General features: G+C 46.8%; 2 protein-coding genes across 9 annotated transcripts in view; both read right to left on the reverse strand.

Moving 5' to 3' along the window:
- Nucleotides 1-343: 343 nt before the first annotated feature.
- Nucleotides 344-2,765, reverse strand: LOC118965327. 6 transcript variants are annotated; one of them, XM_036984338.1, is made up of 2 exons: nucleotides 2,087-2,765; nucleotides 344-2,053 (listed from the first exon to the last, which is right to left on the reverse strand). In XM_036984338.1, exons 1-2 carry the CDS (start codon nucleotides 2,729-2,731, stop codon nucleotides 1,643-1,645), a joined length of 1,056 nt encoding a protein of 351 aa, XP_036840233.1. In that variant the 5' UTR covers nucleotides 2,732-2,765; the 3' UTR covers nucleotides 344-1,642. The 6 variants fall into 6 exon arrangements, with proteins under 6 accessions (XP_036840233.1, XP_036840238.1, XP_036840234.1 ...); XM_036984343.1 differs by having other exon boundaries at nucleotides 344-1,954; nucleotides 2,039-2,765; XM_036984339.1 differs by having other exon boundaries at nucleotides 344-1,987; nucleotides 2,039-2,765.
- A 1,829-nt stretch (nucleotides 2,766-4,594) lies between these two features.
- The window catches only part of dyrk3 (dual specificity tyrosine phosphorylation regulated kinase 3), a 32,661-nt gene continuing 24,978 nt past the window's right edge, over nucleotides 4,595-12,277 (reverse strand). For all 3 annotated transcript variants that reach the window (XM_036984346.1, XM_036984344.1, XM_036984345.1), the window contains 2 exons: nucleotides 10,706-11,095; nucleotides 4,595-5,499 (listed from right to left, as the gene is read on the reverse strand). In XM_036984346.1, the coding sequence (XP_036840241.1) occupies nucleotides 4,786-5,499; nucleotides 10,706-11,095 (1,104 nt within the window). In that variant the 3' untranslated portion in view covers nucleotides 4,595-4,785. The remainder of the gene's footprint in view (nucleotides 5,500-10,705; nucleotides 11,096-12,277) is intronic.

Below are 12,277 nucleotides of genomic sequence, written 5' to 3' on the forward strand. Positions count from 1 at the left end.
GTTAAGACTAACGTTCTACAAGGGGCTCGGTAGTTAAGACTAACTAACGTTCTACAAGGCGCTTGGTAGTTAAGACATGTCCGTGCTCTGAACTCAGTAATAAGTTTTATCCTGCTGACCATATAGAGACTCAGCAGGATCTCACGGTGCACACAGCTGAGTAAGTGCCTACACGGGCAGAGCAGCTGCGTTATAAGGAGGGGCTGTGAGGGTCAGTTGCCCACCCAACCCAACCCACCATTCCATACCACATACATACACACACACACTGCTGGGGAGAGGGAATGTGGTGTGTAGCAGTGTACACCGACACAACAGGACAGAAATGTGAGGAACATGAAGGTTCAGTTAATATTTTATTACAGCTCACCGGTTAACAGTAGGTCTTCATCTCAGTGTTGAAACAGTTTCATGTGATTCCATCATGCTGAAACAGCCTACAACACACATCACCACCGTTAGCGCTATACACACACATCACCACCTTTAACGCTATAAACACATCGTCACCTTAATTTATGCTTTTAAAAACCTCTCGTCTTGAGTAACAAAAAGCTATTAAAAAAAAACATTTCTATAAAAAAAGGAAGAAAAAAGGAAGTCAAAATAAAAACAAACCCTGACAGTGTCGTTGAGTGAAGGAGAAACAGAAAGGAGGTTGAACCCTGAACTATAACCTCTGTGACCTGGTCCATACAACATGCACCCGATGCATACATGTCGTCTGTGTGTGTAGTGACAGCACCATTTACACAATGTGTGTGTCTAAGAGTATCAGCAGTGTCCGTGATCTTTGTCTGCCAGAGCCCTGAGAGTGAGAGACTGAGCTGCACTTCCTGACCTCATGCTAAATGTATAACCACATTACAGATACATATTTCACACAGAAACACAAAGAATTGGAAAAGAAAAATCAAACATGGACTATTTGAAATGTTGATATTTTTGTAAAAACCTTTTTGAGTGCAATGTTTACTGTTAAATTCAAATAGTTTTTTTGTTGTTGATGTTTTGCCTTCTCACTTTTGTTTAATATTTCTCACTTGTAAACATGTTTCCCGTGCCAATAAAGCCCCTTGAGAGCGAGAATGTCTTTTAAATCAGCCTCCACCATCTCAGGATGTAGAAATGTATTGTGTAGAACAAACATGGTCAGGTCTGTTATGTAGAACAGGGAGTCGTTCCAGCTCTAGTTAATCTATTTCTATCTGCAACGTTCTGAACGCTTCACGTCAATGATAAAGCCCTGGAGCTGACAGAGAGTATGATGTCACTCTTCTGTCTCCTTTAAATTCTCCTACTGCCCCTCCCCGACAACACCATGGCAACCACGGCAGGCTCCATAGCGACCACTGAGTGACAGGGAGGTGTGGCATGTGCTACTTCTTTCCTCTCGCCTTTCAGTGTTACCTCCCTCCCTCCCCAGGCTGCTTCCTACATGTAACATCCTTCCCTCCCCAGGCTACTGTAAACAACAGAGATATACCCACATTAGTGTTAAAGAGCCGCACTCTCCCTCTCCTCCCCCCACCACATACCAACAGGGAGCGATAACGAGAGATAAACAACTCTGGACACAATGATTTAATAAACATTGTGATTTAGCAGAGAGATAGCCCAGTCTCTGGCTCAGCTCAATGATCTAACGAGGTGGTCCGTGATGAAAGATATTTTTCTGTGCAGGAGTGCAGGTGCAGAGAGGTCCGTGTCTCCTCAGAAGGACCTGTCTCATCAACATGTAGGAGCAGAGAGGTTCCTGTCTCATCAACATGTAGGAGTAGAGAGGTTCCTGTCTCATCAACATGTAGGAGCAGAGAGGTTCCTGTCTCATCAACATGTAGGAGAAGAGAGGTTCCTGTCTCATCAACATGTAGGAGCAGAGAGGTTCCTGTCTCATCAACATGTAGGAGTAGAGAGGTTCCTGTCTCATCAACATGTAGGAGTAGAGAGGTTCCTGTCTCATCAACATGTAGGAGCAGAGAGGTTCCTGTCTCATCAACATGTAGGAGCAGAGAGGTCCGTGTCTCCTCAGAAGGACCTGTCTCATCAACATGTAGGAGCAGAGAGGTTCCTGTCTCATCAACATGTAGGAGCAGAGAGGTTCCTGTCTCATCAACATGTAGGAGTAGAGAGGTTCCTGTCTCATCAACATGTAGGAGTAGAGAGGTTCCTGTCTCATCAACATGTAGGAGCAGAGAGGTTCCTGTCTCATCAACATGTAGGAGCAGAGAGGTTCCTGTCTCATCAACATGTAGGAGCAGAGAGGTTCCTGTCTCATCAACATGTAGGTGCAGAGAGGTTCCTGTCTCATCAACATGTAGGAGTAGAGAGGTTCCTGTCTCATCAACATGTAGGAGCAGAGAGGTTCCTGTCTCATCAACATGTAGGTGCAGAGAGGTTCCTGTCTCATCAACATGTAGGAGTAGAGAGGTTCCTGTCTCATCAACATGTAGGAGCAGAGAGGTTCCTGTCTCATCAACATGTAGGAGCAGAGAGGTTCCTGTCTCATCAACATGTAGGAGCAGAGAGGTTCCTGTCTCATCAACATGTAGGAGCAGAGAGGTTCCTGTCTCATCAACATGTAGGAGTAGAGAGGTTCCTGTCTCATCAACATGTAGGTGCAGAGAGATTCCTGTCTCATCAACATGTAGGAGCAGAGAGGTTCCTGTCTCATCAACATGTAGGAGCAGAGAGGTCTGTGTCTCCTCAGAAGGACCTGTCTCATCAACATGATTCAATGATTTTTATAAGCTGGTTGTTGCTACATGATCCAACAGATCTCCTTTAGCCCTATATATATATATATATATATACTACACCGCACAAACAAGGGCAGACATATGTGTGTGTGTGTACACATATTTTAGTTGTTGTCCTAGCACAACATAGCCGATTCAAATAACCAACTCATCGTCAAGCTTTGATTATTTGAGTCAGCTGTGTCGTGCTAGGACAACAACCAAAACGTGTACCCAAGAGGGGCCCCGGGACCGAGTTTGAGAAACCTGCTGTACAGCAAAACACACTGGAGATGAAAACAGCTGATCCTGGCTGATTAAACCCATAGAATAACATGTAGAACAGCTATGACCTCTAGGACCATGGAGCTCCAAGTCAGCGCCACTGTTCCCCTCTCATCAGGGTCTAGACCTGGGACACCAGGTGGGTGATTCTCCTCTCATCAGGGTCTAGACCTGGGACACCAGGTGGGTGATTCCCCTCTCATCAGGGCCTAATTTAGACCTGGGACACCAGGTGGGTGATTCCACTCTAATCAGGGCCTAATTTAGACCTGGGACACCAGGTGGGTGATTCCCCTCTAATCAGGGCCTAATTTAGACCTGGGACACCAGGTGGGTGATTCCCCTCATCAGGGCCTAATTTAGATCTGGGACACCAGGTGGTTGATTCCCCTCTAATCAGGGCCTAATTTAGACCTGGGACACCAGGTGGGTGATTCCCCTCTCATCAGGGCCTAATTTAGACCTGGGACACCAGGTGGGTGATTCCCCTCTAATCAGGGCCTAATTTAGACCTGGGACACCAGGTGGGTGATTCCCCTCTAATCAGGGACTGGTTTAGACCCGGGACACCAGGTGGGTGATTCCCCTCATCAGGGCCTAATTTAGATCTGGGACACCAGGTGGTTGATTCCCCTCTAATCAGGGCCTAATTTAGACCTGGGACACCAGGTGGGTGATTCCCCTCTAATCAGGGCCTAATTTAGACCTGGGACACCAGGTGGGTGATTCCCCTCTAATCAGGGCCTAATTTAGACCTGGGACACCAGGTGGGTGATTCCCCTCTAATCAGGGCCTAATTTAGACCTGGGACACCAGGTGGGTGATTCCACTCTCATCCGGGCCTAATTTAGACCTGGGACACCAGGTGGGTGATTCCCCTCTAATCAGGGCCTGATTTAGACCTGGGACACCAGGTGGGTGATTCCCCTCTAATCAGGGCCTAATTTAGACCTGGGACACCAGGTGGGTGATTCCCCTCTAATCAGGGCCTAATTTAGACCTGGGACACCAGGTGGGTGATTCCCCTCTAATCAGGGCCTAATTTAGACCTGGGACACCAGGTGGGTGATTCCCCTCTAATCAGGGCCTAATTTAGACCTGGGACACCAGGTGGGTGATTCCCCTCTAATCAGGGCCTAATTTAGACCTGGGACACCAGGTGGGTGATTCCCCTCTAATCAGGGCCTAATTTAGACCTGGGACACCAGGTGGGTGATTCCCCTCTAATCAGGGCCTAATTTAGACCTGGGACACCAGGTGGGTGATTCCACTCTCATCCGGGCCTAATTTAGACCTGGGACACCAGGTGGGTGATTCCCCTCTAATCAGGGACTAATTTAGACCTGGGACACCAGGTGGGTGATTCCCCACTAATCAGGGCCTAATTTAGACCTGGGACACCAGGTGGGTGATTCCCCTCTCATCCAGGCCTAATTTAGACCTGGGACACCAGGTGGGTGATTCTCCTCTCATCAGGGACTGGTCTAGACCTGTAATGAATGATGAGGTAGGAGAGCAGCAGGGCCAGAGCTGCTCTAAGGTGTCTATGTAGTAATCACTGAGTCAGTTAACCTGCTGTAAACACCTTTATATAGTCTGTCCAACGGCCGTTCATCAGATACAATTCTAAATCAACACCTGGAGTGTCCACACGTTCCAAAATAATTAAAAACACAGAAAACCAAAAGAGAAAAGAACAACAACTAATTTAAAACCTCCTGGTTCTGTCCCTCACCCTGTCCCTGTCCCGCTCTCCACCTGTCTATGAGACCAGTTTGGGCAGCACGGTGCGGAGGGGTACGGACCCTGCTGAGTCTCCCATCATGTTGGCTCTCAGTTTGTGATTTGCCGCTGTGCCGCTCCCTCCTTTAGCCGGCAGGATGGATGGGAAGGAGGTAGAGTGGTGTTCTGTCGCTCCCTTCTTCTCCCCAGCGGTGGGGGCCAGGGGCTTAGGCAGGCGTCGGTAGAGCCAGGGGTGTCTGAGGGCCTGACTAGGGGTCAGTCTGCTGGAAGGGTCCCAGTCTAGACACCTCTTAATAAAGTCTGTAAAGGTGAGATCTTCACATCCCTTCAGGGCCGCGCTCCACTCTTTACTGGCAGGGGGACCCCGGAGCTTCCCCCTGCGCGAGCGGGAGCCCGTGAACACCGTGGCCCCACTGGGCAAGGTGTTAGCCCCGCAGTAGCGCGGGTGGCCCTTGGAGGAGATGAAGTTCTTAGCCCTCTTGGCTTGCTCCAGCAGCTTGGTAGGGGGCATGCCCAGTAGCTCCATGACACAGGCCAGCTGGTCCCCCTCGTCCTCGCCTGGGAACATGGGATACCCTGTCAGCAGCTCAGCCAGGATACAGCCAAATGACCACATATCAATGGGGAGACCGTAGCGTGACCCCAGGATGACCTCAGGGGCACGGTAGAAGCGGGACTGGATGTACGTGTAGACACGCTGGTGATGGAAACATGACGAACCAAAGTCTATCACCTGGACAGAGAGACCGAGTCAGACACAGAAATAGCAAGGCAAGGAGCAAATCCTGTGTGTGTGTTTCTTTCTGAGTCTGTGTGTAGTGTGTGTGTAGTGTTTTCCTGTTTATGTAGTGTGTGTTCCTGTGTGTGTAGTGTTTGTGTAGTGTGTGTGTAGTGTGTGTTCCTGTAGTGTGTGTGTAGTGTGTGTTCCTGTGTGTGTAGTGTGTGTGTGTAATGTGTGTGTAGTGTGTGTAGTGAGTGAAGTGTGTGTGTGTGTGTGTAGTGTGTGTAGTGTGTGTGTAGTGTGTGTAGTGTGCAGTAGTGTGTAGTGTGTGTGTAGTGTGTATGTAGTGTGTAGTAGTGTGTGTAGTGTGTGTGTAGTGTGTGTGTATAGTGTGTGTAGTGTATAGTGTGTGTGTAGTAGTGTGTGTGTAGTGTGTGTGTGTGTGTAGTGTGTGTGTAGTGTGTGTATAGTGTGTGTGTGTGTGTAGTGTGTAGTGTATAGTGTGTAGTGTGTAGTAGTGTGTAGTAGTGTGTGTGTGTGTGTAGTGTGTGTATAGTGTGTAGTGTGTAGTGTGTGTATAGTGTGTAGTGTGTGTGAAGTGTGTGTAGTGTGTGTGTAGTGTATAGTGTGTGTGTAGTGTGTAGTGTGTGTAGTGTATAGTGTGTAGTGTGTGTAGTGTATAGTGTGTAGTGTGTAGTGTGTGTGTAGTGTGTAGTGTGTGTGTAGTGTATGTAGTGTGTAGTGTATAGTGTGTAGTGTATAGTGTGTAGTGTGTGTGTAGTGTATAGTGTGTAGTGTGTGTGTAGTGTGTAGTGTGTATAGTGTGTAGTGTGTGTGTAGTGTGTGTGTAGTGTGTGTGTGTAGTGTGTGTGTAGTGTGTGTGTAGTGTGTAGTGTGTAGTGTGTGTGTGTGTGTAGTGTGTAGTGTGTAGTGTATAGTGTGTAGTGTGTAGTGTGTAGTGTGTGTGTAGTGTGTGTGTAGTGTGTGTGTAGTGTATAGTGTGTAGTGTGTAGTGTGTTTGTAGTGTGTATAGTGTGTAGTGTGTGTGTAGTGTGTAGTGTGTGTGTGTAGTGTGTGTGTAGTGTGTGTGTAGCGTGTAGTGTATGTAGTGTGTGTAGTGTGTGTATAGTGAGTAGTGTGTGTATAGTGTGTAGTGTGTGTAGTGTGTAGTGTATAGTGTGTAGTGTGTAGTGTGTGTGTAGTGTATAGTGTGTAGTGTATAGTGTGTAGTGTGTGTGTGTAGTGTATAGTGTGTAGTGTGTGTAGTGTGTAGTAGTGTAGTGTGTAGTGTATAGTGTGTAGTGTGTAGTGTGTGTGTGTAGTGTGTAGTGTGAGGAATGTGTAGTGTGTATAGTGTGTATAGTGTGTAGTGTGTGTGTAGTGTGTGTGTAGTGTGTGTGTGTGTAGTGTGTGTGTAGTGTGTGTGTGTAGTGTGTGTGTGTAGTGTGTAGTGTGAGGAATGTGTAGTGTGTATAGTGTGTAGTGTGTGTGTAGTGTGTGTGTAGTGTGTGTGTAGTGTGTGTGTAGTGTGTATAGTGTGTAGTGTGTGTGTAGTGTGTGTGTAGTGTGTGTGTGTAGTGTGTGTGTAGTGTGTGTGTAGTGTGTGTGTAGTGTGTAGTGTGTGTGTAGTGTGTGTGTAGTGTGTGTGTAGTGTGTGTATAGTGTGTAGTGTGTAGTGTGTGTGTAGTGTGTGTGTAGTGTGTGTATAGTGTGTAGTGTGTAGTGTGTGTGTAGTGTGTGTGTAGTGTGTGTGTAGTGTGTGTATAGTGTGTAGTGTGTAGTATGTGTGTAGTGTGTGTGTAGTGTGTGTGTGTAGTGTGTATAGTGTGTAGTGTGTAGTGTGTGTGTAGTGTGTGTGTAGTGTGTGTGTAGTGTGTATAGTGTGTAGTGTGTAGTGTGTGTGTAGTGTGTGTGTAGTGTGTGTGTAGTGTGTGTGTAGTGTGTGTGTAGTGTGTGTATAGTGTGTGTGTAGTGTGTGTGTAGTGTTTTCCTGTTTATGTAGTGTGTGTTCCTGTGTGTGTAGTGTTTGTGTAGTGTGTGTGTAGTGTGTGTTCCTGTAGTGTGTGTGTAGTGTGTGTTCCTGTGTGTGTAGTGTGTGTGTGTAATGTGTGTGTAGTGTGTGTAGTGAGTGAAGTGTGTGTGTGTGTGTAGTGTGTGTAGTGTGTGTGTAGTGTGTGTAGTGTGCAGTAGTGTGTAGTGTGTGTGTAGTGTGTATGTAGTGTGTAGTAGTGTGTGTAGTGTGTGTGTAGTGTGTGTGTATAGTGTGTGTAGTGTATAGTGTGTGTGTAGTAGTGTGTGTGTAGTGTGTGTGTGTGTGTAGTGTGTGTATAGTGTGTGTGTGTGTGTAGTGTGTAGTGTATAGTGTGTAGTGTGTAGTAGTGTGTAGTAGTGTGTGTGTGTGTGTAGTGTGTGTATAGTGTGTAGTGTGTAGTGTGTGTATAGTGTGTAGTGTGTGTGAAGTGTGTGTAGTGTGTGTGTAGTGTATAGTGTGTAGTGTGTGTGTAGTGTGTAGTGTGTGTAGTGTATAGTGTGTAGTGTGTGTAGTGTATAGTGTGTAGTGTGTAGTGTGTGTGTAGTGTGTAGTGTGTGTGTAGTGTATGTAGTGTGTAGTGTATAGTGTGTAGTGTGTGTGTGTAGTGTGTAGTGTATAGTGTGTAGTGTGTGTGTAGTGTATAGTGTGTAGTGTGTGTGTAGTGTGTAGTGTGTATAGTGTGTAGTGTGTGTGTAGTGTGTGTGTAGTGTGTGTGTGTAGTGTGTGTGTAGTGTGTGTGTAGTGTGTGTGTAGTGTGTAGTGTGTAGTGTGTGTGTGTGTGTAGTGTGTAGTGTATAGTGTGTAGTGTGTAGTGTGTAGTGTGTAGTGTGTGTGTAGTGTGTGTGTAGTGTGTGTGTAGTGTATAGTGTGTAGTGTGTTTGTAGTGTGTATAGTGTGTAGTGTGTGTGTAGTGTGTAGTGTGTGTGTGTAGTGTGTGTGTAGTGTGTGTGTAGCGTGTAGTGTATGTAGTGTGTGTAGTGTGTGTATAGTGAGTAGTGTGTGTATAGTGTGTAGTGTGTGTAGTGTGTAGTGTATAGTGTGTAGTGTGTAGTGTGTGTGTAGTGTGTAGTAGTGTAGTGTGTAGTGTATAGTGTGTAGTGTGTGTGTGTAGTGTGTAGTGTGAGGAATGTGTAGTGTGTATAGTGTGTATAGTGTGTAGTGTGTGTGTAGTGTGTGTGTAGTGTGTGTGTGTGTAGTGTGTGTGTAGTTTGTGTGTGTAGTGTGTGTGTGTAGTGTGTAGTGTGAGGAATGTGTAGTGTGTATAGTGTGTAGTGTGTGTGTAGTGTGTGTGTAGTGTGTGTGTAGTGTGTGTGTAGTGTGTATAGTGTGTAGTGTGTGTGTAGTGTGTGTGTAGTGTGTGTGTGTAGTGTGTGTGTAGTGTGTGTGTAGTGTGTAGTGTGTGTGTAGTGTGTGTGTAGTGTGTGTATAGTGTGTAGTGTGTAGTGTGTGTGTAGTGTGTGTGTAGTGTGTGTGTAGTGTGTGTATAGTGTGTAGTGTGTAGTGTGTGTGTAGTGTGTGTGTAGTGTGTGTGTAGTGTGTGTATAGTGTGTAGTGTGTGTGTAGTGTGTGTGTAGTGTGTGTGTAGTGTGTGTGTGTAGTGTGTATAGTGTGTAGTGTGTAGTGTGTGTGTAGTGTGTGTGTAGTGTGTGTGTAGTGTGTGTGTAGTGTGTGTGTAGTGTGTATAGTGTGTAGTGTGTAGTGTGTGTGTAGTGTGTGTGTAGTGTGTGTGTAGTGTGTGTGTAGTGTGTGTGTAGTGTGTGTGTAGTGTGTGTGTAGTGTGTAGTGTGTGTGTAGTGTGTGTATAGTGTGTAGTGTGTAGTGTGTGTGTAGTGTGTGTGTAGTGTGTGTGTAGTGTGTGTGTAGTGTGTGTGTGTAGTGTGTGTGTAGTGTGTGTGTAGTGTGTAGTGTGTGTGTAGTGTGTGTGTAGTGTGTGTATAGTGTGTAGTGTGTAGTGTGTGTGTAGTGTGTGTGTAGTGTGTGTGTAGTGTGTGTATAGTGTGTAGTGTGTAGTGTGTGTGTAGTGTGTGTGTAGTGTGTGTGTAGTGTGTGTATAGTGTGTAGTGTGTAGTGTGTGTGTAGTGTGTGTGTAGTGTGTGTGTAGTGTGTGTGTGTAGTGTGTATAGTGTGTAGTGTGTAGTGTGTGTGTAGTGTGTGTGTAGTGTGTGTGTAGTGTGTGTGTAGTGTGTGTGTAGTGTGTATAGTGTGTAGTGTGTAGTGTGTGTGTAGTGTGTGTGTAGTGTGTGTGTAGTGTGTGTGTAGTGTGTGTGTAGTGTGTGTGTAGTGTGTGTATAGTGTGTGTGTAGTGTGTGTGTAGTGTGTGTGTAGTGTGTAGTGTGTGTGTAGTGTGTGTATAGTGTGTAGTGTGTAGTGTGTGTGTAGTGTGTGTGTAGTGTGTGTGTAGTGTGTGTGTAGTGTGTGTGTGTAGTGTGTGTGTAGTGTGTGTGTAGTGTGTAGTGTGTGTGTAGTGTGTGTGTAGTGTGTGTATAGTGTGTAGTGTGTAGTGTGTGTGTAGTGTGTGTGTAGTGTGTGTGTAGTGTGTGTATAGTGTGTAGTGTGTAGTGTGTGTGTAGTGTGTGTGTAGTGTGTGTGTAGTGTGTGTGTGTAGTGTGTGTGTAGTGTGTGTGTAGTGTGTAGTGTGTGTGTAGTGTGTGTGTAGTGTGTGTGTAGTGTGTGTGTGTAGTGTGTGTGTAGTGTGTGTGTAGTGTGTAGTGTGTGTGTAGTGTGTGTGTAGTGTGTGTGTAGTGTGTGTGTAGTGTGTGTATAGTGTGTAGTGTGTAGTGTGTGTGTAGTGTGTGTGTGTAGTGTGTATAGTGTGTAGTGTGTAGTGTGTGTGTAGTGTGTGTGTAGTGTGTGTGTAGTGTGTGTGTAGTGTGTGTGTAGTGTGTATAGTGTGTAGTGTAGTGTGTGTGTAGTGTGTGTGTAGTGTGTGTGTAGTGTGTGTGTAGTGTGTGTGTAGTGTGTATAGTGTGTAGTGTGTAGTGTGTGTGTAGTGTGTGTGTAGTGTGTGTGTAGTGTGTGTATAGTGTGTAGTGTGTAGTGTGTGTGTAGTGTGTGTGTAGTGTGTGTGTAGTGTGTGTGTAGTGTGTGTGTAGTGTGTGTGTAGTGTGTGTGTAGTGTGTGTATAGTGTGTGTGTAGTGTGTGTATAGTGTGTGTGTAGTGTGTGTGTATAGTCGTCCCATCCTCACCTTGATTCCACTCCGTCCCTGCTGTTTCAGCAGTATATTCTCCGGCTTCAGGTCACAGTGGATGATCCGGTGTCGGTTCAAAGCCTCCAGACACTGCAGGATGCTGTGGGCAAACTTCCTGACCAGCGGCAGACTGAAGCCCTGGAACTTATTCCTCTTGATCAGCTCATACAGGTTCATGCTGAGCAGTTCAAAGGTCATGCAGATGTGGTTTCTGAAGGTGAAGTGTTCTAGCATGTGGACGGCGTTCATGGTTCCGGAGCGGTCCTGCTTACGGAGGTGTTCGAGGATACGGATTTCTTCCTGGGCTTGGCGGTGGAAACGCTTCTCGTTACGGACCATCTTCAGAGCCAGGTGCTGCTGCAGCTTGTGGTCGTACACCTTCGCCACCTGGTCATCAGATCAATATATATATATATATATATTTGTCAATACGTCAGTTATCCCATCAATACATCTATCGGGTAATCAATCAAAAAAAAAAAACCAATAGGCTGTTGTAGCACCTTGAGGGGACTAGGGTTAGGGTTCATGGGTTAAGGGTCAGGTTGCTTGCATAAAACCTCTTAAGTGTGTTTCACTTGTAGTTTGATACCAAGGAGATCACTGAGGAACTCCCCTCACCTGGTTGTCTAGGTCTCAGTAAGGATCTCCCCTCACCTGGTTGTCTAGGTCTCAGTAAGGATCTCCCCTCACCTGGTTGTCCAGGTCTCAGTAAGGAACTCCCCTCACCTGGTTGTCCAGGCCTCAGTAAGGAACTCCCCTCACCTGGTTGTCAAGGTCTCAGTAAGGAACTCCCCTCACCTGGTTGTCCAGGTCTCAGTAAGGAACTCCCCTCACCTGGTTGTCTAGGTCTCAGTAAGGAACTCCCCTCACCTGGTTGTCCAGGTCTCAGTAAGGAACTCCCCTCACCTGGTTGTCCAGGTCTCAGTAAGGAACTCCCCTCACCTGGTTGTCTAGGTCTCAGTAAAGGAACTCCCCTCACCTGGTTGTCCAGGTCTCAGTAAGGAACTCTCCTCACCTGGTTGTCTAGGTCTCAGTAAGGAACTCCCCTCACCTGGTTGTCCAGGTCTCAGTAAGGAACTCCCCTCACCTGGTTGTCCAGGTCTCAGTAAGGAACTCCCCTCACCTGGTTGTCTAGGTCTCAGTAAAGGAACTCCCCTCACCTGGTTGTCCAGGTCGCAGTAAGGAACTCCCCTCACCTGGTTGTCTAGGTCTCAGTAAGGAACTTCCCTCACCTGGTTGTCTAGGTCTCAGTAAGGAACTCCCCTCACCTGGTTGACTAGGTCGCAGTAAGGAACTCCCCTCACCTGGTTGACTAGGTCGCAGTAAGGAACTCCCCTCACCTGGTTGTCCAGGTCTCAGTAAGGAACTCCCCTCACCTGGTTGTCTAGGTCTCAGTAAAGGAACTCCCCTCACCTGGTTGTCCAGGTCGCAGTAAGGAACTCCCCTCACCTGGTTGACTAGGTCGCAGTAAGGAACTCCCCTCACCTGGTTGTCTAGGTCTCAGTAAGGAACTCCCCTCACCTGGTTGTCTAGGTCTCAGTAAGGAACTCTCCTCACCTGGTTGTC

The sequence above is a fragment of the Oncorhynchus mykiss genome, chromosome 7, assembly GCF_013265735.2.
Source record: "Oncorhynchus mykiss isolate Arlee chromosome 7, USDA_OmykA_1.1, whole genome shotgun sequence".
NCBI classification, from domain to species: Eukaryota; Metazoa; Chordata; class Actinopteri; order Salmoniformes; family Salmonidae; genus Oncorhynchus; species Oncorhynchus mykiss.